Source organism: Molothrus aeneus, chromosome 29 (genome assembly GCF_037042795.1).
Source record: "Molothrus aeneus isolate 106 chromosome 29, BPBGC_Maene_1.0, whole genome shotgun sequence".
NCBI lineage: Eukaryota > Metazoa > Chordata > Aves > Passeriformes > Icteridae > Molothrus > Molothrus aeneus.
The window spans coordinates 2,967,878-2,991,317 of NC_089674.1; the positions used below are offsets into that span (position 1 = coordinate 2,967,878).

The 23,440-nt window shown below is 47.3% G+C and overlaps 1 protein-coding gene across 2 annotated transcripts in view; it reads right to left on the bottom strand.

Moving 5' to 3' along the window:
• Positions 1-23,440, bottom strand: part of UNC5D (unc-5 netrin receptor D) — a 121,515-nt gene that overhangs the window by 74,168 nt on the left and 23,907 nt on the right. For both annotated transcript variants that reach the window (XM_066567468.1, XM_066567469.1), the window contains exon 2: positions 731-949. In XM_066567468.1, the coding sequence (XP_066423565.1) occupies positions 731-949 (219 nt within the window). The remainder of the gene's footprint in view (positions 1-730; positions 950-23,440) is intronic.

A 23,440-nucleotide genomic window follows, 5' to 3' on the forward strand; every position in this document is an offset into this window, starting at 1 on the left:
GGAAGCCCCAGGCTCCAACCCAACAAAAATCTCATAAATCTGGGACTGGGGGGAACCCCAGGGTCCAATCCAGAAGGAATTCCATAAAAACTGGGGCTGGAGGGAAATTCCGGGGTCCAACCCTGCTCACCTGGGGTACCTCTGCTCACCTGGGGTCAGCTCCTCTGGCCCAGGAGCGGCTCCTGTTCACCTGGGGCAGCTCATGCTCACCTGGGAGCAGCTCCTGCTCACCTGGGGGCGCTTCTTGCTCACCCAGGAGTGGCTCCCGTTCACCTGGGGTCAGCTCTTCTGTCCTAGGAGTGGCTTCTCCTCACTTGGGAGCACCTCCTGCTCACCTGTGGGCAGCTCCTGCTCACCCAGGAGTGGCTTCTGCTCACCTGGGGGCACCTCCTGCTCACCTGGGGACAGCTTCTGCTCACCTGGGATCAGCTACTCTGTCCCAGGAGCAGCTCCTGCTCACTTCAGGGCAGCTCCTGCTCACCTGGAAGCAGCCCCTGCTCACCTGGGAGTGGCTCCTGCTCACCTGGGGCAACTCCTGCTCACTTCAGGGCAGCTCCTGCTCACCTGGGGGCAGCTCCTTCTCACCTGGGGCACCTTCTGCTCACCCAGTGGCGGTTCCTGCTCACCTGGGAGCACCTCCTGCTCACCTGGGGTCAGCTACTCTGTCCCAGGAGCACCTCCTGCTCACCTGAGAGCAGCCCCTGCTCACCTGAGAGCAGCCCCTGCTCACCTGTGGCCTCGTCCAGGCTCTCGTGGGACACGTGCTCGTTCTGGTGCACCCACTCCCCGTTGCACTTGAAGAAGATCTGCATGGCGGGCACGGCCCTGCAGCGCAGCACGATGGGGTTGCTCTTGATGATGTAGGAATCGTCGGGCTCCTCCAGGAAATGGGGCAGCGTCCCCGGGGCCGAGGGCAGGGACTCGGGCAGGGCCTCGCTGTTCTCATGTCCTGAAAGGCAACCAGAGGAAAAATCCCATTTTTCATGGTTCTCTCTAGCATCTCGTTTTATTGCGGGAAGGAAAAAGCAACTTTGGGGTTTATTTAGGATCGGTTTTACTCCAGGTTTCACTCAGGATTGGTTTTCCTCAGGATGGGTTTTATTTAGGATCAGTTTTCTTCTGGGTTTTCTTTAGGATCGGTTTTACTCTGGATTTTATTTAGGATCGGTTTTACTCCGGATTTTATTTAGGATTGGTTTTACTCCAGATTTTATTTAGGATCAGCTTTCCTCTGGATTTTATTTAGGATCAGTTTTCCTCTGGGTTTTATTTAGGATTGGTTTTCCTCAGGATTTGTTTTACTCCAGGTTTTATTTAGGATTGGTTTCATTACGGGTTTTATTTAGGATCGGTTTTCTTCTGGGTTTTATTTAGGATTGGTTTTCCTCAGGATCGGTTTTCCTCAGGATCCGTTTTACTCTGGGTTTTCTTTAGGATGGGTTTTATTCTGGGCTTTCTTTAGGATGAGTTTTACTCTGGATTTTATTGAGGATGGGTTTTTACTCCAGGTTTATTTAGGATCAGTTTTACTCCAGGAGCGCTTGCAGAGCTGCCTGGTTGGTCTTTGAAAGGACACACACACACACACACGGAAGAAAAAAATCAAATAATTGAAGTGCAAGGGCTGCCAAATGCCACAAACCAGCACCAAAACCACCAGAAAACAGGCGGGGACCTGAGGGTTCAGAAGCTGCAGGATGAATGAATGTGAATGAGAAGTTTTCAGCGCTTCTCCACATCCTCAGCTGCCATCAGGGGCTCAATCCCCAGCTCCCAGGTCCCTCAATTCCCAAATTCCAGAGGCCCTGGAGCAGAGGCTTTGCCTTTGGAACAGCTCCCACCCTGTCCAACCCTCGTTGCTGCTGTCAAACCCAGGAAATTCCCATTGATCTCCGGCAGTGCTGAATTCATTTCAGCACTTTGTCGGTTTTTGGCGGAAATTCAGGGGGAAGCGACAAAATGTGGGTGAGAAAGGATTGGTTCCTGCAGGGAGAGCGGAGAGCACAGCCAGGGGAGAACAGGACACGTGTGGGGATGGAGAGAGCCAGGAGGGAACGGCACGAGGAGCTGGAATGGAACCCAGAGCAAGGAAATTAAGGCAGACGAGAGGGAAGCTGTGGTGCTGTGAAGGAAAACTGAACCCCTGAAGAGTCACCAGGATATTTTCTGGAAAATCCTCTTTGCTCAGGAATTTCTGTCCTGGGAAGCTGAGAAGCCTCAGAGAGGAATGAAAACGAGAATTATCTGATTTGCTTCTCCTGTGTTTGGCTGCTTTGGAATGGGGCTTGGACATTGTTTAGCAGCAGGTGAATGTTTGATTGGTTCCATGTGAATTGTTTTTAATTAATGGCCAATCACCATCAGCTGTGTTGGACTCTGAGGAGTCTCAGTCACGAGTTTTTATTATTTATCCTTGTTAAGCTTTCTGATGTATCCTTTCTCTTTCTTTAGTACAGTTTCAGTATAGCATTCTACAATATAATATAATGTAAAGTAATGTAATGCAATATAATATAATGGAATGGAATGTAGTATAATATAATGTAATGTATATATATATGTAGTATATATGTATGTAGTATAATATAATGTAATGTAGTATAATATAATGTAATGTAGTATAATATAATGTAATGTAGTATAATATAATATAATATATTTTTATATAATAATAATTAATTTTATAATTTTATATCAAATAAATAATTATATATAATATAATGTAATGTAGTATAATATAATATAATATAATATAATATAATATAATATAATATAATATAATATAATATAATATAATATAATATAATATAATATAATATAATATAATATAATTAATATAATTAATATAATATAATATATCAGCCTTCTGAGAACATGGAGTCAGATTCTCATCTCTCACCTCGCCCTGGGGACCCTCACAAACACCACATTCCCATGTTGAGGAGGTGACAGAAGAATGAGAACGTTCTTTTATTTCTATTAAATCCTGGGGGACATTCTTTTATTTCTATTAAATCCTGGGAGCTGTCCCTCAGCACGCAGCTCTGGGTGTGCAAACACTCCCCCAGCCACCCTCAAACGACTGCGGCGCTTTCAGCCCCTTCCCTGGGTGCACTCACAACAAAACACCATCGCAGCTTCCAGTGTTTCACTCCCTAAAGCTGATGCCAATTTCCATCTTGTCAATCTAGGTCCCTGCAGGCTTCATTCAGTCCGAGTTTTGTAGGAAAGAACAAAAATGTTGTCAGATTTTGGAGCATGGGAACTCCCGTGTTGCCACCACGGCTCCAGCAGCCCTGGAGTGGAGGGGGAGCTGCAGCCGAGCCCGTGAGGATCCCCCAGCTGGAGAACTCCTGGTGACCCTGAATTATTCCACTGAATTTGCTATTTAGGGCAAGGCACGGAGGAGGAAATCCCAGCCCCACAAAACCCAGGGCGGATTTCTCCTGGCAGGTTGTGGCTGGAATGTGGGGTCTGGGTTTTTTGGGGTGTCAGGGAGATTTTGGGGCTGGCAGTGGCTCCGTCCCCATGAAAACCTCTCGCATAGGACACAAAATAAAATGAAGCAGACATTATGCCAGCCCCTGGTTTTTTAAAATTTTCTAAGCTTTCTGATGTTGACATTCTTGCAGTGAACTTTCTCACACACTTTCTGTAAATAACTCATTGTTTTGCATTCTTTTATAAAAGAAGAGAAATTTGATGGGCTGTTGGTTTGTCCAGTGTCATTGGAGAGGTGGCACTGTCACCCTCCAATCCACTGCCACTCTTGGAAATCTATAAATGTTGGAGTCAGAAAATAAACTTGCATTTTTCTTCACCTTGAGAGCAGCGGTGTGAGCTGGTGTTCTTTCGTGTCCTATAGCAACAACACTGGAATTTCCAAGGTAAAAAGAAGGGAAGTTTAATTTCTGACTCCAACATTTATAAACTTTCGAAAGTGACAGTGGAGGATGAAAGTGCCACCCCTCCAATGGCACTGGACAAACCAACAGTGCATTGAATTTCTCCTCCTCCAGAAAATAATGCAAAAGAATAATTATTTACATAAAAATGCGTGAGAAAGTTCTTTACAAGAATGTAAACATCAAAAGGCTTAGAAGAACTTAGAAGAGCAAAGCAACACATGGCCAGGTAAACCCAGGTGAATCTTTTCCCTTCAGCATTTTCCTTTGTGAATCCAACCAGATAAACCCAGGTGAATCTTTTCACTTCAGCATTTTCCTTTGGAAATCCGGCCAGGTAAACCCAGGTGAATCTTTTCCCTTTGATATTTTCCTTTGGAAATCCGGCCAGGTAAACCCAGGTGAATCTTTTCCTTTGGAAATCCAAGCAGCACACACAAAAGCACACACAGATATTTCTGTGGTTTACATGTGGAATTCTCTGAATTCCTGCTTGCAGGACATCCCTGCTCAGGTGGAGGAAATTATTTATTCCTGTAACATTATTTATTTATTAATTATTATTTATTATTAATCATTTATTCCTATAACATTTCCTCATTCCCCATCCCCTCACACTCACACAGATATTTCTGTGGTTTACACCTGGAATTCCCTGAATTCCTGCTTGCAGGACATCCCTGCTCAGGTGGAGGATATTATTTATTCCTGTAACATTAATTATTATTTGTTATTAATTATTTATTCCTATAACAATTCTCCATTCCCCTCACACTCACACAGATATTTCTGTGGTTTACCTGTGGAATTCCCTGAATTCCTGCTTGCAGGACATCCCTGCTCAGGTGGAGGAAATTATTTATTCCTGTAACGTTAATTATAATTTATTATTAATTATTTATTCCTATAACATTTCCCCATTGACCTGCAGGAGCCTCTCCCAAAATGCCATTAATTCTCAGGATTTTACCTCTTCCTCTTGTGATCACCTTATGGTGCCCTAACTCGAACTCAGAATTCCCATTCCCCCCCAAGCTGATTGCAAATCCCTGAGATTTTCCATATAAATTTTTGGGATTCAGGCCCTTCAGAGCTATCCCAAAAAAAAAAAAAATCAGTTTTTTAGCAGCAGCAAATGACAGAAGAGCGAATCCTGACAAACAATTCTTGTGGGTTTCATTCCTGAAAATTACCTTTCAGGAAGGGTTTTGTGTTTTATGCTCTGCACATGAGGCCAAAAGGGACTTTAAATCTTTTTATGACAATAATAGAAATGAAAAAGAGAGGAGGGGAAAGGAAAAAAAATAAAAAGTTAGGACCAAACATTAAATTCTTCTCTGAAATAAACACACTGCTGCTGTCAGAACACATTAGGAGATGTGGACAGCAGCAGACAGGGATGAGTCAGTATTTCAAAACTGATTAGGATAATTTAGATGTTAAAATGAGACCTTAAACCAGTGAAAACTGTGAGTTCTGAAATATCTTTTTGGTTTTTTTTCAAATTAAGAATTATTAAAAGTGAGCAGCATTATTCTTTTTGTATTAAAAAAAAAACCAACCCAAAAGTTAAAGTGTCCCCAACAAGCCAAGTAACTCATGATAAAAGCAAATAAATCTGGCAATAAATTGTGCAGAGACTTTTCCCAAGTGTCCAAACTCAACTTCTCGTTGTGGTACCAGGAAAACAAAGTTCTAAAAGTCCCAAACGGGGTTGAATTTCCCTCTCTGATCCAGCAGCTGGGATCAGAGGGAGCTCTTTTCCTTCTCTGCCTGGGGTTTGGGATTTGGGATTTTCCCTCTGCCTGGGAAAATCCCAAATCTTCCCTCTGGGCAGATTTTCTCTCTGCCCAGGATTTGGGATTTTCCCTCTCTGCCCGGGATTTGGGGTTTGGGATTTCCCTCTCTCTCTGCCCAGGATTTGGGATTTCCCTCTCTCTGCCCAGGATTTGGGATTTCTCTCTCTGTACCCAGGATTTGGGATTTCCCTCTCTCTGCCCAGGATTTGGGATTTTTCCTCTCTGTCCGGGGTTTGAGATTTTCCTCTCTGCCCAGGATTTGGGATTTGGGATTTCCCTTTCTGCCCAGGATTTGGGATTTCCCTCAGTCTGGGATTTGGGATTTGGGATTTTCCCTCAGTCTGGGGTTTGGGATTTCCCTGATTTATGGGACTGCCCTGAAGCAATTCCTCCTGCGGGGACACAGGAGCCATTCCCACATAAAAAACATTCCCAGTTCCCTCCAGCCTCCTTGTCCTGCTCAGGAATTCCTCCCCCTTTGCCTCCCTTTTCCTTAATTTATAAATCCTGCCAGCAGCACTGGGTTATTCTGCTGCTTTGGGTGGTTTTTGGGTGTTTTTTGGACGTTTTTTGGATATTTTCTGGATGTTTTTCGGATGGTTTTTGGATGGTTTTTGGATGCTTTTTGGCTGTGTTTTGGATGCTTTTTGGATGTTTTTTTGGATTTTTTTTGATGGTTTTGAATGCTTTTTTGATTTTTTGGATGGTTTTTGGGTGTTTCTTTGATGTTTTTTGATATTTTTTGGATGTTTCTTTGATGCTTTTTGGATGTTTTTTTGATGTTTTTTGGATGTTTTTTTGATGTTTTTTGGATGTTTTTTGGATGCTTTTTGGATGTTTTTTGGATGCTTTTTTGGATGTTTTTTTGATTTTTTTTGATGCTTTTTGGATGCTTTTTGGATGCTTTTTGGATGCTTTTTTGGGTGTTTTCTGCCCCAATCCAGAAGGAAAAAGCCTTTTCCCAGCTGGATCCATCCCAACCCCTCCTTTGGACAGATCCATCCACGAGCAGAAACCCAACTGGAGACCACCAATATCCCAAATATTCCCACTCCTCCCTTTCCATGTGTCCAACCCCGTGATCCCTGCTGGACTTTAACCCCTTGCAGCCCAGATTTCCTCCAGCACCGAACAAATCCAAAAGCGTCGGCTTTGCCAGGGAAGGCAGGGGACGGAAAAAATGAAAATCCTGTTCCAGAATAGAGCATTTCCTCCTGCCTGGAACAGTTTCCATGATGAAATTGGAGTCATTATTCCGACGGGAAAGCAGCTCAGTGAGATTTGCCTACATTTGCTTAATCAGATGACCCCGGCCCCCACGCACAGTGGGTTTTTTAGAAAGCGCTCAGGAACGGGTGGAAATGGCAGATTTTGTTGTTCACCAAGGCTTGTGAAATCTTTGACTGGCTCTGTTGTTCGCCCTGATTTGCTGAGGCCCTGGGACATTTAGGATTCAGCAAAGCCTAAATGGGAGAGCCAGGAACAAATCCCCTCCAAAGGGACCTCCCAGCTCATCCCGTTCCACCCCTGCAGGGACCCTTCCACCACACCAGCTCGCTCATCTCCATCTATTCCTGAGTTTTTCAATGCTTCTCGCAGAATTCCTGATTTTTTTCCTGGCTGCTGTACAGCCGAAAGCCAGATTTAGTTTCATAGATGAACTTTGAATGCCTTTGCTCAACAATACAGTGGATTTTTTACTGGATATTGACATTTTGCCTATGAGGATGCACCTCATATTTATTGAGGGTGCACCATTTACCCTCAGTAAACTGGTGCACCCTCAATAAATGAGTGAACCCCCAGCTGATCAGTGAATCCCTCAATTAATCAGTGAACCTCTAAATTAATCAATGAACACTCAATTAATCAATGAACCTCTAAATTAATCAGTGAACCTCTCAATTAATCAGTGAACCTCTCAATTAATCAATGAACACTCAATTAATCAATGAACTCACAGTAAATCCGTGAACCCTCAATAAACCAATGAGCCCTCAATAAATTTATGAATCCTTAACCAATCAGTGAACTCTCAATAAATCAATGAATTCTCAATAAATCCATGAACCCTCCACAGATCAATGAAAGCCTCAGCAAACACAGCACTTCCAGGGGCAGCTGCTCCTCAGGGAGCTCTGGTGGGGACCCAGGAATCTGTAAAATTCCCAGCCCAGCTCATTCCTGTGTTCCTGAATTCCCAAATTCCCAGCCCAGCTCATCCCTGGGTTCCAAAATTCCCAGCCCAGATCCTCCCTGGGTTCCCAAAACTCCCAAATTCCCAGCCCAGCTCATCCCTGTGTTCCTGAATTCCCAGCCCAACTCATCCCTGTGTTCCTGTCACTCCCAAATTCCCAGCCCAGCTCATCCCTGGGTTCCCAAATTTCCAGTCCACCTCATCCCTGTGTTCCTGAATTCCCAGCCCAGCTCATTCCTGTGTTCCTGTCACTCTAAAATTCCCAGCCCAGCTCATTCCTGGGTTCCTGAATCCCCAGCCCAGCTCATTGTTGTGTCTCCAAAACTGCCAAATTCGCAGCCCAGGTCATTCCTGTGTTCCCGTCACTTCAGAATTCCCAGCCCAGCTCATTCCTATGTTCCCAAATTCCCAGCCCAGCTCATTCCTGTGTTCCTGAATTCCCAGCCCAGCTCATCCCTGGGTTCCCAGATTCCCAGCCCAGCTCATCCTTGTGTTCCCACCACTCCCAAATTCCCAGCCCAGCTCATCCCTGTGTTCCCAAAACTCCCAAATTCCCAGCCCAGCTCATCCTTGTGTTCCTGAATTCCCAGCCCAACTCATCCCTGTGTTCCTGTCACTCCCAAATTCCCAGCCCAACTCATCCCTGTGTTCCCAAAACTCCCAAATTCCCAGCCCATTTCCATGTTCCCAAATCCCCAGCCCAGCTCATCCCTGTGTTCCCATCTCTTCTCAGCCCAGCTCATTCTTGTGTTTCCATCACTTCAGAATTCCCAGCCCAGCACATTCCTGTGTTCCCACCACTCCCAAGTTCCCAGCCCAGCTCATCCCTGTGTTCCTGAATTCCCAGCCCAGCTCATCCCTGTGTTCCCAAATTCCCATCCCAGCTCATGCCTGTGTTCCCAAATCCCCATCCCAGCTCATCCCTGTGTTCCTGTCACTCCCAAGTTCCCAGCCCATTTCCATGTTCCCAAATTCCCATCCCAGCTCATCCCTGTGTTCCCAAAACTCCCAAATTCCCAGCCCATTTCCATGTTCCCAAATTCCCAGCCCAGCTCATCCCTGTGTTCCTGTCACTCCCAAGTTCCCAGCCCCCTCTGCGATCCGCAAGTGCTGCAGCTCCATCTCACCCCTGATCTCCCACATTAACTCCTCCAGACCCTCCTGCTTCCCAGGGATATAAAGGATAAACTCCCAGTGGCTCTGCCCTAATCCTTCCCATCAAATATTTGGGCGACAGGTGGAAAATTGTTCTGCCAGCTGAGGAAGACAAAATCCATCCCTCCCGGCAATTTTCCGCAGTGAGAACTCCAAAAAACGAACGCGCGGTGAGTTGTGGAAATAAATCTGGAGTTTAAAAAGGAAAAGTGAATCCCCCAGCAGCGAGCTGGGCGTCTTCAGGCACAAACCCCTCTTATCTGGGAGTTAAAAATCTCATTTCTGCTGCGGAGTGCCAGAGTGAGACACTCGAGGCTGCCACCTCTGCTGCTGGGATCATCCCGGGGTTCTGGGGACACTGAGCACAGCTGGGGGCACTGAGCACAGCTGGGGACATAGCACAGCTGGGAATATGGAGCACATCTGGGGACACGGAGCACATCTGGGGGCACTGAGCACAGCTGGGGACATGGAGCACAGCACAGCTGGGGACACGAGCACAGCTGGGGACACGGAGCACAGCTGGGAACATGGAGCACAGCTGGGAACATGGAGCACAGCTGGGGACACGGAGCACAGCTGGGGACATGGAGCACATCTGGGAACATGGAGCACAGCTGGGGACACTGAGCACATCTGGGGACACTGAGCACAGCTGGGGACACGGAGCACAGCTGGGGACACAGAGCACAGCTGGGGACACAGAGCACAGCTGGGGGGACACGGAGCACAGCTGGGGGGACACGGAGCACAGCTGGGGGGACACTCATCTCCTCCTTTCTCCAATCCTCATCTCCTCCTTCTCTGCCTTTCCCCAGTCCTCACCTTTCTCCTCCTCTGCCATTTCCCCAATCCTCATCTCCTCCTCCTCTGCCATTGCCCCAATCCTCACCTCCTCCTTTCCCCAATCCTCATCTCCTCCTTTCCTGCCTTTCCCCAATCCTCATCTCCTCCTTTCCTGTCTCCTCTCCCCAGCTCCAGCCCTCAATCCCTGTTGCCCTGGCCCCCCTCACTCTCACCTTTGTTCCCAGAAAGGAGAAGGGAGTTTGTCACATCCCACCTTTACCCACCAATTCCAGCCCTTGTTCTCCTCTGGCTCTGTCAGAGCCACACTGAGAGTGTCAGACCCATTTTGTGAACTTCCAATTTTGTGGAATTTATGAAGGGAGTTTCCACCAACCACCCCATCCCTGGCTGCAGGAGGGGAGGGCATTTATTTTCCCCAGTGAGGATTAATTTGTTGATAAAACATCGCTGGCCCTTCCTGTGCCACAGAGATGAATGTGTATCCTATTGCAATCCCTTCTGCATCCTCAATTTATTTATATCCCAGCTGCACTTATTTATAAAAATGATGTATTACATTTATTAAATATTAAGTGGGTTACACACTTGAAGAATCTTTCATACATTTATTTAACATCTAGATTTTTTTTTTTCCTTTCAGCAATATAAATCTTTAAAGGGAAGAAGGATCCCCCAGCACCCCAAAGAGATGGATTTGGGAACTAAAAGTGTCCCAACACGGGGTGTGTGAGGAGAATCAGACTTTTCTCAGTGCCTGACCCGACCTGCTGCCCTCAGAAATTCCAGCCAGGAGCCCTGAGCAGAGAATTCCTGTCCAGAGCCACCAAAAATGCCATTTATGGCCCAGCAGAGAGCGCAGAGCTCACCCTGAGCCTGCTGAACTCGCACCACAAACCCCTCCCCGTGCTGCTCCAAAATGACAGGAGAAACGGGGGAGCACGGCAAGGGGGGAACCGCCCAAATTAAATCAAATTAACTCTGCCCAAATTAACTCCATCAAAATTAACACTGCCCAAATAAACACCGCCCAAATTAACACTGCTCAAATTATCTCTGCCCAAATTAACGCTGCCCAAATTAAGAGTGCCCAAATTAACTCCAATCAAATTATCTCTGCCCAAATTAACTCCGCCCAAATTAACACCGCCCAAATTAACTCTGCCCAAATTAACTCCGCCCAAATTAACTCCAATCAAATTATCTCCGCCCAAATTAACTCCACCCAAATTCACTCCATCCAAATTAACAGCGCCCAAATTAACTCCACCCAAATTAACACTGCCCAAATTAACACCACTCAAATTAACTCCACCCAAATTAACTCCACCCAAATTAACTCCGCCCAAATTAACTCCGCCCAAATTAACTCCACCCAAATTAACTCCACCCAAATTAACTCCACCCAAATTCACTCTACCCAAATTAACTCCATCCAAATTAACTCCACCCAAATTAACAACACCCAAATTCATTCCACCCAAATTCACCCCACTCAAATTAACTCCTCTTCTCCAAATTTCATGTTTCACCTGCTAATTCCTGCCTTGCTCCCAGAGCTGTGTCTCTGACGAGATCTGGGTTCAGTTAATTTTAATTACTGAGACAACGACATGGAAATTCTCATTTGGAAAAAAAAACAACAAAAAAAAAACCAACACACAACAGGAGCTCAGAGAGAAATTCAGCTTCATTTCAGCCAGGCTGAGAGGGAAACCAAGCTCCAAAAACTTCATTCCAGTGCTGAGAGCACAGCAATAAATAAATGAGGGAATTACAATTTAGGGACACTCAGTGGCTGAGTGAGACATCACAGAGCAACTCTCAACAACTGAGCCCAAAATCCCCAACGAGCTCATTAAAACTGGACTGAGCAATGCTGCGGCTCCTCCAGGTGACTCTGAATTGCTGAGAAAATGGGGCCCATTAAGTATTAATAGACATCATTCCAACATGCAGTGCTGGAATTTCAACAGGAGTTTGGAGGAGAAGATTTGGAACTCAGATTTCCCAGTTCCTGTAAAATCCTGCGCTGGCTCTGTTGGCAGGAATCTCCAGCCCTCGTTGCACTTTGCACAAATTGAATTTAATGATGGATCTTCGTCATCTGGAATTTTATTTCGTTGTGATTGGGGAAACAAACTTTAGCTGCAGTTAAACAATAAAGTGTGGGATGTAAAATTTTACGGTGTTTTTTCCCTAACAAAACAAATTTGGGATTTCTGCCCAGTTTTTGAAGTGTCCAGTGTCCCTGACAACAGGGAAAATCCAATTAATTGATGTTTTCTACACGTGCAGAGAGACTGAGCCACAGATGTTTCAGATCTCTCTGTAAATTCCATCAGAGCAACAAGTGACATTTAAGGAATATTTCAATGTTGTGTTTGCAGCAGCTGAACACAGCAAACACGGAGGGGGAGCTGGGCACTGGAGCAGTTTTGGGCTCCACACCCGGCCTGTTCTGGCTGCTCCTTTTCTGCTTTTTCAGGGTGTTCAGCCACAAATATTTCCTGAAATACAGCCTCAATTAAAATTAAATAGCAAAGCATACTGTTAAATAATATGTTTACAGGCCTGTGAGGCCTTGGATTTATGGGTGTTTGCAGCTCCCATCAGCTCTTTCCTGCACTAGGACACGACCAGATTTCAGAATATTGTGCAGCTTTTGTTTCACCCGTCCCTTTGCACTCAGGTAGCTTTGGATAAAGCAATGAGAGAAAACCTCACTGCCTGCCCCAGGACAGCCTCACAGCCAGGGCTTCCCCCAAGGGATTTTCTGGAACTTTCCCCCTTTTGTTCCAGGGTGAGCAGGACGGAGCCACCTGAGACCTCCCCAGACCCATTTCTGTGGTAAACCCACCCCAAGCCATCCTCCAGGAGCTGTTTCCCCATTTCCCAACTCACTCCCATTTTCCCCCATCCCAGTCCCATTTCTGTGATTTTCTCCCACCCCAAACCATCCCCCAGGAGCTGTTTCCCCATTCCCCAACCCTTTCCCCTCACCCCTCCACCCCAGTCCCATTTCTCCTACCCTAAACCATCCCCCTGGAGCTGTTTTCCTGTTTCCCCAACGCTTTCCCATTAGCCCCCACCCCAGTCCCATTTCTCCCACCCCAAACCATCCCCCTGGAGCTGTTTTCCCATTTCTGTGATTTCCCAACTCGTTCTCATTATCCCCCACTCCAATCCCATTTCTCCCACCCCAAACCATCCCCCAGGAGTTGTTTTGCCATTTCCCAGCTCACTCTCATTATCCCCCATCCCAGTCCCATCTCTGTGATTTTCTCCCACCCCAAACCATCCTCCAGGAGCTGTTTCCCCATTCCCCAACCCTTTCCCATTATCCCCCACCCCAGTCCCATTTCTCCCACCTCAAACCATCCCCCAGGAGCTGTTTTCCCATTTCTGTGGTAAACCCACCCCAAACCATCCCCCAGGAGCTGTTTTCCCATTTCCCAACTCACTCCCATTATCCCCCACCCCAATCCCATTTCTCCCACCCCAAGCCATCCCCCAGGAGCTGTTTTCCCATTTCTGTGACTTCCCAACTCGTTCCCATTATCCCCCACCCCAAACCATCCCCCAGGAGCTGTTTTCCCATTTCTGTAATCTTCTCCCACCCCAAACCATCCCCCAGGAGCTGTTTTACCATTTTCCAGCTCCCTCTCATTATCTCCCATCCCAGTCCCATTTCTGTGATCTTCTCCCACCCCAAACCACCCCCCAGGAGCTGTTTTCCCATTTCTGTGATCTTCTCCCACCCCAAACCACCCCCCAGGAGCTGTTTTCCCATTCCCCCACCCCATTTCCCCGTGCAGTGAATCACAGCCCGTGCTGGTGACGCTCCCCTGACTCTGCTGTCACCACCTCCCCTCCCCTCCCTGTCACTTCTGCTGCCGTCCCCATCACCAGCCTCAGCTGCCTGTTTACTCAGCACCCCCGTGGGGGGAAAGGAACAAAAGAAACCCCCCGAAAAAAACAAAGGCAAAGAGAAAAACAGCCCCCAAAAAAGCCCCTTTTGGAAACGCTCTCCCGCAGGAACCTCCCACACCCGCCGCCCCTACAGCTGACGGTTTTGTGCAGCACAAAGATTAATAATTTTCAAAACCTGACATTTTCCATCTGAATCACAAGCTACTTTGTGAGAAATCTTTTCCATATCCTGCTCCATGCTGCTTCTCACGCTGAAGGGCATTTTAGGCTGGTTGAAACGCTTTTGTCATGGTAAAGACCCGGCGCATTTCCAGCTGGTGGCTCTGCAGAGGGACCGGCCGGCGCTGCCAGCACCAAAGGATCCCAAAGGATCCCAAAGGATCCCAAAGGATCCTCATTTCCCGGCCGCATTCCCTGCCCTGAGATCCTCAGGCACACCTTGGACAGCTCCAGCTCACCCATCCCTCCCCACCTCCCCTCAAAGCCAAGCCCTCCCTGCTGTCCCAGCTTCCCTTCCGCGTTTCCAGCCTGGCTTCCAGCAGTTTCGCTCAATTTTGCACTTTCTGATCTTTTACAGAATCCCCACGAGGCTTTTACCACCGTTTTTGTTTTTTTTTTTAGGGGAATTTTACAAAATTCTTTCGGAATTTTTAGGAATTTTGCGAAATTCGTTTACAGAATGTTCCAGATCTCCATGAAAGGGCCCCGCAGGTGACACCAGCTCTGGGATCTCCAGCATTTGCCTGTGGGATCAGGGAACACCAGCCCCTTCTGCTTCAGCATTTCAGGAAAGGCCAGCCCAGCATCCTGAGAATGCCTCATTTATCCCCTAAGACAGGAGGAAACTCTGAGTGTGAGATTTTGGGTTGATTTCTAAAGGAATATTTTTGTTTTTCCTTTATTTTTTTTTTTTTTTATTTTTTTGGCCTCCATGAAATCAGAATTTCCCCTGCTATCACTCAGTTAACAACCCCAATTTCTTCTCTGCGTGGGAAAAAGGGAACGCCACGACCCAAACAGCTTTTCCAGCAGATAAAAGGCTCTGAGAAAAAGGGAAGGGAGGGCAGCGATTTTCCTCAGGTCCTGCTCAGGACTGAACTCCTGGCAGAGAACAAAGCCGCCCCTTCAGATCCCAATTCACACTTCAATTTTCCTGAACCTTGTAATACAAGTCATTACATCCTCCATGGCTTATCTTCAAATTGCTGGTAATTTTTATGTTGAACAAGCACCCATTTGCAGGGGTTTTTGGTGCCATTAGGAGTGGGAATATTCCCATTTGGAAGTGGAGGCTGATGGCTGGAGAGGCAGCAAAACACAGACTGAAAGCAGAATGGCTCAGAAATGCACAATACAGACCATGGGGTTGAATGCTGGAGGGTTTTATAGCACCCAGAGCTGGAAACCTGATGAAAATCTGCATTTTTCTGTCCCTAGCAGGGCAGGGGGAGAGGGTGAGCGGCCGCCTCTGTTCCCTCCCGGCTCAGCAGCCGCTCTCAGAACAAAAAGCAGCAACAACACCCCAAAACACTCCCAGGTGTTCTCCCCCAGCAATTCAAAACTGATGGAGCTTTTTTGGAACCCAGGACATTCCTCTGGCTGCCCTGGAGGACTCGAGAGCCTGGCACATAGTCAAAAGCACCTGTGCCTTTTATTTTAGCCCATGGAAATAATCAATTACCAACTGTGGTGGTGCTCACAGGGGTCCCAGGACGAGGGAGGAGATGAGAATCTTGGCTCCATGTTTCAGAAGGCTGATTTATTATTTTATGATATATGAAAAGAAAATGATATATTAAAACTACACTAAGAGAATAGAAGAAAGGATTTCACCAGAAGGCTTGCAAGGAAAGGAAAAGAATAATAATAAAGTCTTGTTACAAAAAAACAAACCCCTCTCTCTCCCAAAATAACAAAATATAACAAAAAAAATCCGCTCAAAGCCCCAAAAATAACAAAAAAAACCCCATGAGGCTGGCTCAGCTCCTCCAGCACATCCAAACTCTGGCTGGAACCTTCCCTTCCTGGTGCTGTGAGCAGCTGAAAGTAACCAAAAAATCCCCCAAAACAAAACAAAACAAAACAAAAAAAACCCAAAACCAAAACAAAAAACAAAAAAAAAAAAGAAAAAAAAAGAAAAAAAAAAAACAACAAAAAAAAACCCCAAAAAACCCCAAACCAAACCAAACCAAAAAAAACCAACCCAAAGCAACCCCCCCAAAACAACCCCCGAAAAACCAAAAACCAAAAAACCTGAACAAATAAAAATAAACCTAAATAACCCCACAAAACCAACAAAAAAAATAGCAAAAAATACCTTAAAAAAACCCCCAAAAATACCCCAAAAAATAACCCCCAGGCAGTGCCAGCAGCCCCCGGCCCCTCTCAGGCTGTGGCTCAAAAGTCACCGAGGCTGAAGCACCTGCCTGGCTTCAGCTGGTGCTGAGCTCCTTTCCCACTCTGGGAGTGCTGGGGGTGTCTGAGCCCCCCAGGGTTTGGAGCTGTGGGCAGGGCTGGGCTCAGACACACGAGGGAGGGAAGGAGGGAGGGCTGGAATTGCCCTGAGCCTCCCCAGTGTCGCAGGCATCTTTTATGGAAAATCCTTTCCTTGGGATTTATTCTACTGAGAAGCTGAGAGGCCTCAGGAACAAAATGTAAGCAATGGTTATCTGCTGCTGTGGAATGCAACAGGTGCATCTGGGATTGGGCTCATGTGGTTGTTTCTAATTAATGGCCAATCACAGCCCAGCTGGCTCGGACTCTCTGTCCAGGCCACAAACCTTTGTTATCATTCTTTCCTATTCTATCCTTAGCCAGCCTTCTGATGAAATCCTTTCTTCTATTCTTTTAGTATAGTTTTAATATAATATATATCATAAAATAATAAATCAAGCCTTCTGAAACATGGAGTCAGATCCTCGTCTCTTCCCCAACCCAAGAACCCCTGCGAGCACCGTCACACCCCAGCTGTGATGGAGCAGCATCCCTGCAAGGTTTCCCTGCTGGAAAACTTCAAATTCCTGCTGGATGCCAGAGTGAGACCCAGCAGGGCACAGACACTGCAATCCCCAGAACAAGCAGCGAGTCGGGGGAGACAAACCTCCAACAAAGGCAGCAAATCTGTTCCGGGGGCTGCATCCTCAGCGTTTTGTCACCCCTGGGAGCAGCTCTGGCAGAGCAGCTCGCGGTGCCACGCTTCATGTTGGGAGTGGGGAACAGAGAGGAGCGACAGCGGTGACAATTTGTGATTAATAATGTACAAAGCCCTTCCTCGCCAGCTCAGGCAGCCTGGCAGAGACAGAGGCACCCCGGGCTTTGCTCTGAGGCAGAACAAAGTGCAGAGGGTTTCATCTCACTCCTGAACAAAGTGCAGAGGGTTTCATCTCATTTCTGAACGCCAAGTGATCCTAAAGAGCTTTGGGAATGTCACTGGGGCCGTGCCCAGGACAGCTGAGCAGGAATCATCCCCAGACACTCCCTGAGTGTCCCAGGAGCACCAAGAACTCATCCCAAAGAGCTGCTCCCATCCATCCATCCATCCATCCATCCATCATCCATCCATCATCCATCCCTCATCCATCCATCCCTCATCCATCCATCCATCCATCCATCCACCCATCCATCCATCCATCCATCCATCCATCCATCCATCCATCCATCCATCCATCCATCCATCCATCCATCCATCCACCCATCCATCCATCCACCCATCCATCCATCCATCCATCCATCCATCCATCCCTCATCCATCCATCCATCATCCATCCATTATCTATCCATCATCCATCCCTCATCCATCCATCCCTCATCCATCCATCCACCCATCCATCCATCCATCCATCCATCCATCCATCCATCCATCCATCCATCCATCCATCCATCCCTCCCTCCCTCATTTAGCCCATCCCAGAACTGCCCCTGGATGGAATCCTGCTCCCCTCCACCCCAACCTGTTCCTTTGAGCAAATTCCACCTTTCGGAGGGGAGAGAAGCCCCCCTGGGATGTGCCAGCCCCGCCAAGGCGCAGCAGCACAGAGCCCCAGCTCTGCCCCCGCTCTCTGCTCATCCGCCAGCAAAGGCTCTGGGAAGAACTGGGAATTATTCAGGAGCCCTGCTCCAGTGCCCTGTGCACAATATCCTTTTCATATCTGCAGCATGATAAAATCACTTGTTCCTGCTCTGCTGCCTGAGTCATCCCCTGGCAGCGTTATTAACCCCGCGCTCGCAGCCTGCGCGGGGACTCGGGGCCCTTTTGTTCCAGGACTTGGAGATTTATTTGTCAAGTCTGACAGCTCTGATCTCCTCTTGCGGGGAACAGCAGGGCCTGAACAGGAATTTATGAAATCACGAGCTGCAGGAAATAGCCAAAATCGCAGCAAGGGTTGATTTGGAAACGAGGAGGAGATAAACAACGTGGAGATAATAATCTGCATTTCCATAAGAAAAGGCTCGCTAAAAGGATCTGAAAGCATCAAGGAACAGGGCAGTGACAGGTCTCACGTGTGCTTAACATGTGGTTTATGGAGTTTTAAGAAGATATAAAAACATTTAAACTCCATCCAGGCATCTTTCATTCTGGATCTTGAGAAATCAACAGGTACAGATGAGACGCATTCAGTGGAAAAATGAGATTGTCTTTGCTCTGGCCCACGTGCTAGGATGAGCGGTGTTCCCTTAAATACACACGCTTAGAAAACAAGCCCTGGGTGTCATTAGCATTACCAGGCCTCATCAGGGCAGTGCTGTGACATTTTAAAGCCGTTTTTCATCACAAAACTCCATCACCTCTTGTGAGGAACACAACCCGTGGGCACAGGTAACACCACTCACCATCAAGATCTCACCAAACACAAATAAACCGATTTATCAGAGCCTGCCCAGCCCAAATCCCAGGGGTGCCACACTCTGGGTGCCCTCAGCTGTCACCATAGGACACGAAAGAACACAAGCTCACAGCACTGCTCTCAAGGTGAAGAAAACTGAAGTTTATTTTCTGACTCCAACACTTATAGATTTCCAAGAGTGGCAGTGGATTGGAGGGTGACAGTGCCACCTCTCCAATGACACTGGACAAACCAAGAGCCCATCAAATTTCACTTCTTTTATAAAAGAATGCAAACCAATGAGTTATTTGCAGAAAGTGTGTGAGAGAGTTCGCTACAAGAATGTCAACATCAGAAGGCTCAGAAAAATCTTTAAAAGTCAGGGTGACACTCAGGCAGCATTTAGGGGATGTTGGGTATCTGAGCACAATCCCTAAATGACAGAAATCACAGCCAGCCCCCCTCTGCTGGGAAGTTTTGTGTCTTATTTAAGCCAGGAACCAAATACACGGATCTTGGGATTTATGGACACCCAGAACCAGCTCTAGCACCGGGCTGGGTGTTAAACCTGAGCCCAGTGCCCACCCTGAGCCAGCCCTGCCAGGCCTCGGGGTCCCCCTGGGCACCCCCAGCCCCGGCAGGAGCTGCTCTGTCCCTGAGAGGAGAAGGAAGCAGCAGAGATGAGCCCAGCTTTGCCAAAACCCAGCCCTCAGCCCACCCACCCTCCTCCAGCACGCGGGACTCTGGTGGAGAGGAGCAGGAGTGGATAAAAACTGCAGAAATCTCAGGTTTTGTGTTACTGAAATGGCTCCTGAGGTATTAAAGAGTCTTTGTTCCCATCCTGCGACCAAAGAAGTTGAGATTCCTCAGCTCTGCTTTCCAAGGCTGTTTATTTTCTCTCATCTCTTCCATTCTTTCTCTGACCTGCTGAGATCTGTCCAGCAGGTCGGGCTGGGGCACAGTCCCTGCCCTTGGGGTGGTGTTGGCTTTTTATACTAAGAACTGCCTGTGCTTTATTTACAATAATTTCCCAATACCCATCACCTGTGTTAGACAGTCTGTCTCTGCTCTAAACCAATCCAAAAGTGTCACCAACACAGTAGAAGATGGAGGAGAAGAAGAAGGAGAAGGAGAAGGAGAAGGAGAAGGAGAAGGAGAAGGAGAAGGAGAAGGAGAAGGAGGAGAAGGAGGAGAAGGAGGAGAAGGAGGAGGAAGAGAAGAAGAAGAAGAAGAAGAAGAAGAAGAAGAAGAACAAGAACAAGAACAAGAACAAGAACAAGAACAAGAACAAGAACAAGAACAAGGACAGGACATGCCCAGATTCCTCCATCTTGCCTCTTGAACCCCCATTCTAAATCCCCAAAATTCTACTTTTTCACCCTGTGACAAATTCACTGTCATTCCACTCAAACTCTTGTGGCTTGTAACTCCTCACACAAAGTTGGGAATTGTTTCCATGGGCTGAAATCAAAGGCACAGGTGTTTGTGACTCTGTGCCAAGGGCTCTGAGCCCCTGCCAGGGTCTGGAGCCCCCCAGGGCAGCCAGAGCAATGTCCTGGGCTCTGACACAGAAACACCCCCCAGGCTGTGCTTGCTGTGCTTTTAATTTGGTAAATAAATTAACTCCATTAATTAACGATACATAAAATAAATATAAAATTGTCGCTATAGGACACAAAAGAACACACGCTCACACCGTTCTCAAGGTGAAAGAGAAAAAAGGGCCGTTTATTTTCTGACTCCAACATTTATAGATTTCCAAAAGTGGCAGTGGATTGGAGGGTGACAGTGCCACCTCTCCAATGCCACTGGTTAAACCAACAGTCCATCAACTCTCTCCTCCTCCATAAAGGAATGCAAAACAATGAGTTATTTACAGAAAGTGTGTGAGAAAGTTCACTACAAAAATGTCAACATTTAATGGAAGCTTAGAAAATCTTAAAAAACCAGGGTGACATAAAATGATATTAATAAATAATATTATAATATTCTAATTTATTTAATTAGAATAAACAATTAAAATAAACAATAAAATAAATATGAAATAAATATGAAATAAATATAAAATAAATAAATAAACTCAATTAATTAATAATAGAAATAAATAAAATAAATATAAAATAAAATAATTAATAAAAATAAATAATCAATGTATAATAAAAATAAACAATAAAATAAATAAATTGACTCCACTGGGGTTAAAGGCTCTACGTGCTGGGGAGGCACAGCTCCCTGCAGTGCCCTCAGACACAGCTCAAACCCCCCTGCTGCCCCTCTGGCAGCACTAAAAGGGGTTGGAAAACTCTGGAGTTCCTTTTTTTATGGTTTTAGCCAGTGTTAACTACACAAACAGGGGCTGCGTGTCCTACAGGGAGAAGCAGCAGTGCAATAATAGCCTGAAATCTGGTGGAATACGCTGTTAATTAGGCTGAGCCCAGCCCCAAAAGGCACATTCTGTCTCGTTTTTTGAGGGCTAATTAAGAATAATATCGAGGGGGAGAAAAAAAAAAGAAATCCCCACGAAATGTGCCCGTGTCTGAATTAAGCAGGAGAGGGGGCTCTGCTGCAGGGGCTCGTGCAGGGCTGAGAGGATTTTCCATTCTGGCCACCTCCCCCTTGATCTGCTGTTTAAACTAATGCACGCTGTGGGGGGGGGGTGAATATTTTATAAGTTTTCCTCGTGGTGCTGTAAAATCTGGGCATAAAATGAAGCAGAAGAGGAAAAAAGGAGGCTCAGAGGTTGGGTTTGCCAAGCACTCCCTGGCCAGAGGTGCATTTCAGGAGAACTCGGATCCAGCTTTGAAAAAAAACCCCAAGAAAACCCCAAAAAGCCCAACCAAGCAAGAATTCATGGTCAGGTACCCCCAGTATTCCCAGTGCTGGGAAGTGAATCCCAAAGCCTGGAGTTTGCAGACTTTAGCAGAGGTGAGGAGCAGCCTCTTGGGCTTGTCAGAGCCCAAAGATGATTAAAAGATTAAATCCCTAACCCTAACCCTAACCCTAACCCTAACCCTAACCCTTTTCCCAGTCTTTCCCTTTTCCCAGTCATTCTCTTTTCCCTGTTTTTCCCTTTCCCCTCTCATTCCCTGTCCCCTGGACAGCAGTCACTCCCTTTTCCTTGCCATCCCTTTTCCCTGCTTTTCCCTTTCCCCTGTCCCTGGACAGCAAACATTCCCTTTTCCCTCTCATTCCCTTTCCCCTGTTTTTCCATTTCCCTCTCATTCCCTCTCCCCTCTCATTCCCTTTCCCCTCTCACTCCCTTTTCCCTCTCATTCCCTTTTCCCTTTCATTCCATTTCCCTGTCCCCTGGACACCAGCCATTCCCCTTTCCCTGTTTCTCCATTTTCCCTCTCATTCCCTTTTCCCTGTTTTTCCCTTTTCCCTCTCATTCCCTTTTCCCTGTTTTTCCATTTTCCCTCTCATTCCCCTTTCCCTGTTTCTCCGTTTTCCCTCTCATTCCCCTTTCCCTGTTTTTTCCATTTTCCCTCTCATTCCCTTTTCCCTGTTTTTCCCTTTCCCCTCTCATTCCCTGTTCCCCGGACAGCAGTCACACCGCCTGCACTTTTTATCTCTTGTTAAAAGCAATATAAACATTTTATCTCTTCCTCTGCAGCCACATAAACAGGGAAAGCAAAACACGGCGGCCCTGGGGAGGATTTGGATGGCCTGGCCCTGTTTGTTTCCTAAACCTCCCCTTTTATGGCCCCGGCATTGTCCCTGTGAAATGTCACCGGAGCTGGCGGCCATAAACCCCCCCTGCTGCCGGGACAGCACCGACAGCACCAATTGCTCCTTTAATATTCATTAGTGCCAAACTCAGGCACATCAAGGTGGTTTTTGCTGCCTCCTGGCCAGCCCTGAGGCACCTGGAACAAAACAACCCTGGAACAATCTGGCTCTGGGGCTGGCATGGCCCCAAACACAAACCCCAAACCCCAAACCCCAAATCCAACCCCCAAACCCCAAACCCCAAACCCCAAACCTCAAACCCCAAACCAAATCCCAAACCCCAAACCCCAAATCCTGCGGGTCCAGGGCTCGGCACAAGGCGAATCCCAGCAGGGAAAATGAGCAGCAAAGTTTAGGCTGGCACGGAAAGTTGCTAAAATGATAATTACAGGAAACAAAAATCCCACTGCCTCTCAAAGGAACAGATGATTCAGCCACATTTAGCAGCTTTGGGGGAAAATACCGGCTGGATGGGGTCCCGTTCCCAAAAACGCTCCTGTCAGCACCCCCAGTGTGCCCAGTGCAGCACCCCCAGTGTGCCCAGTACAGCAGCCCCAGTGTGCCCAGTACAGCAGCCCCAGTGTGCCCAGTACAGCAGCTCCAGCACCCCCAGTGTGCCCAGTACAGCAGTTCCAGCACCCCCAGTGTGCCCAGTACAGCACCCCCAGTGTGCCCAGTACAGCACCCCCAGTGTGCCCAGTACAGCAGCACCAGTCTGCCCAGTACAGCAGCTCCAGTGTGCCCAGTACAGCACCCCCAGTGTGCCCAGTACAGCACCTCCAGTGTGCCCAGTACAGCAGCTCCAGTGTGCCCAGTACAGCACCCCCAGTGTGCCCAGTACAGCAGCTCCCAGCACTTCCAGTCTGCCCAGTACAGCAACTCCAGTGTGCCCAGTACAGCAGCCCCAGTGTGCCCAGTACAGCAACTCCCAGTGTGCCCAGTACAGCACCTCCAGTGTGCCCAGTACAGCAACTCCCAGTGTGCCCAGTACAGCAGCTCCAGCACCCCCAGTCTGCCCAGTACAGCACCCCCAGTGTGCCCAGTACAGCAGCCCCAGTCTGCCCAGTACAGCACCCCCAGTGTGCCCAGTACAGC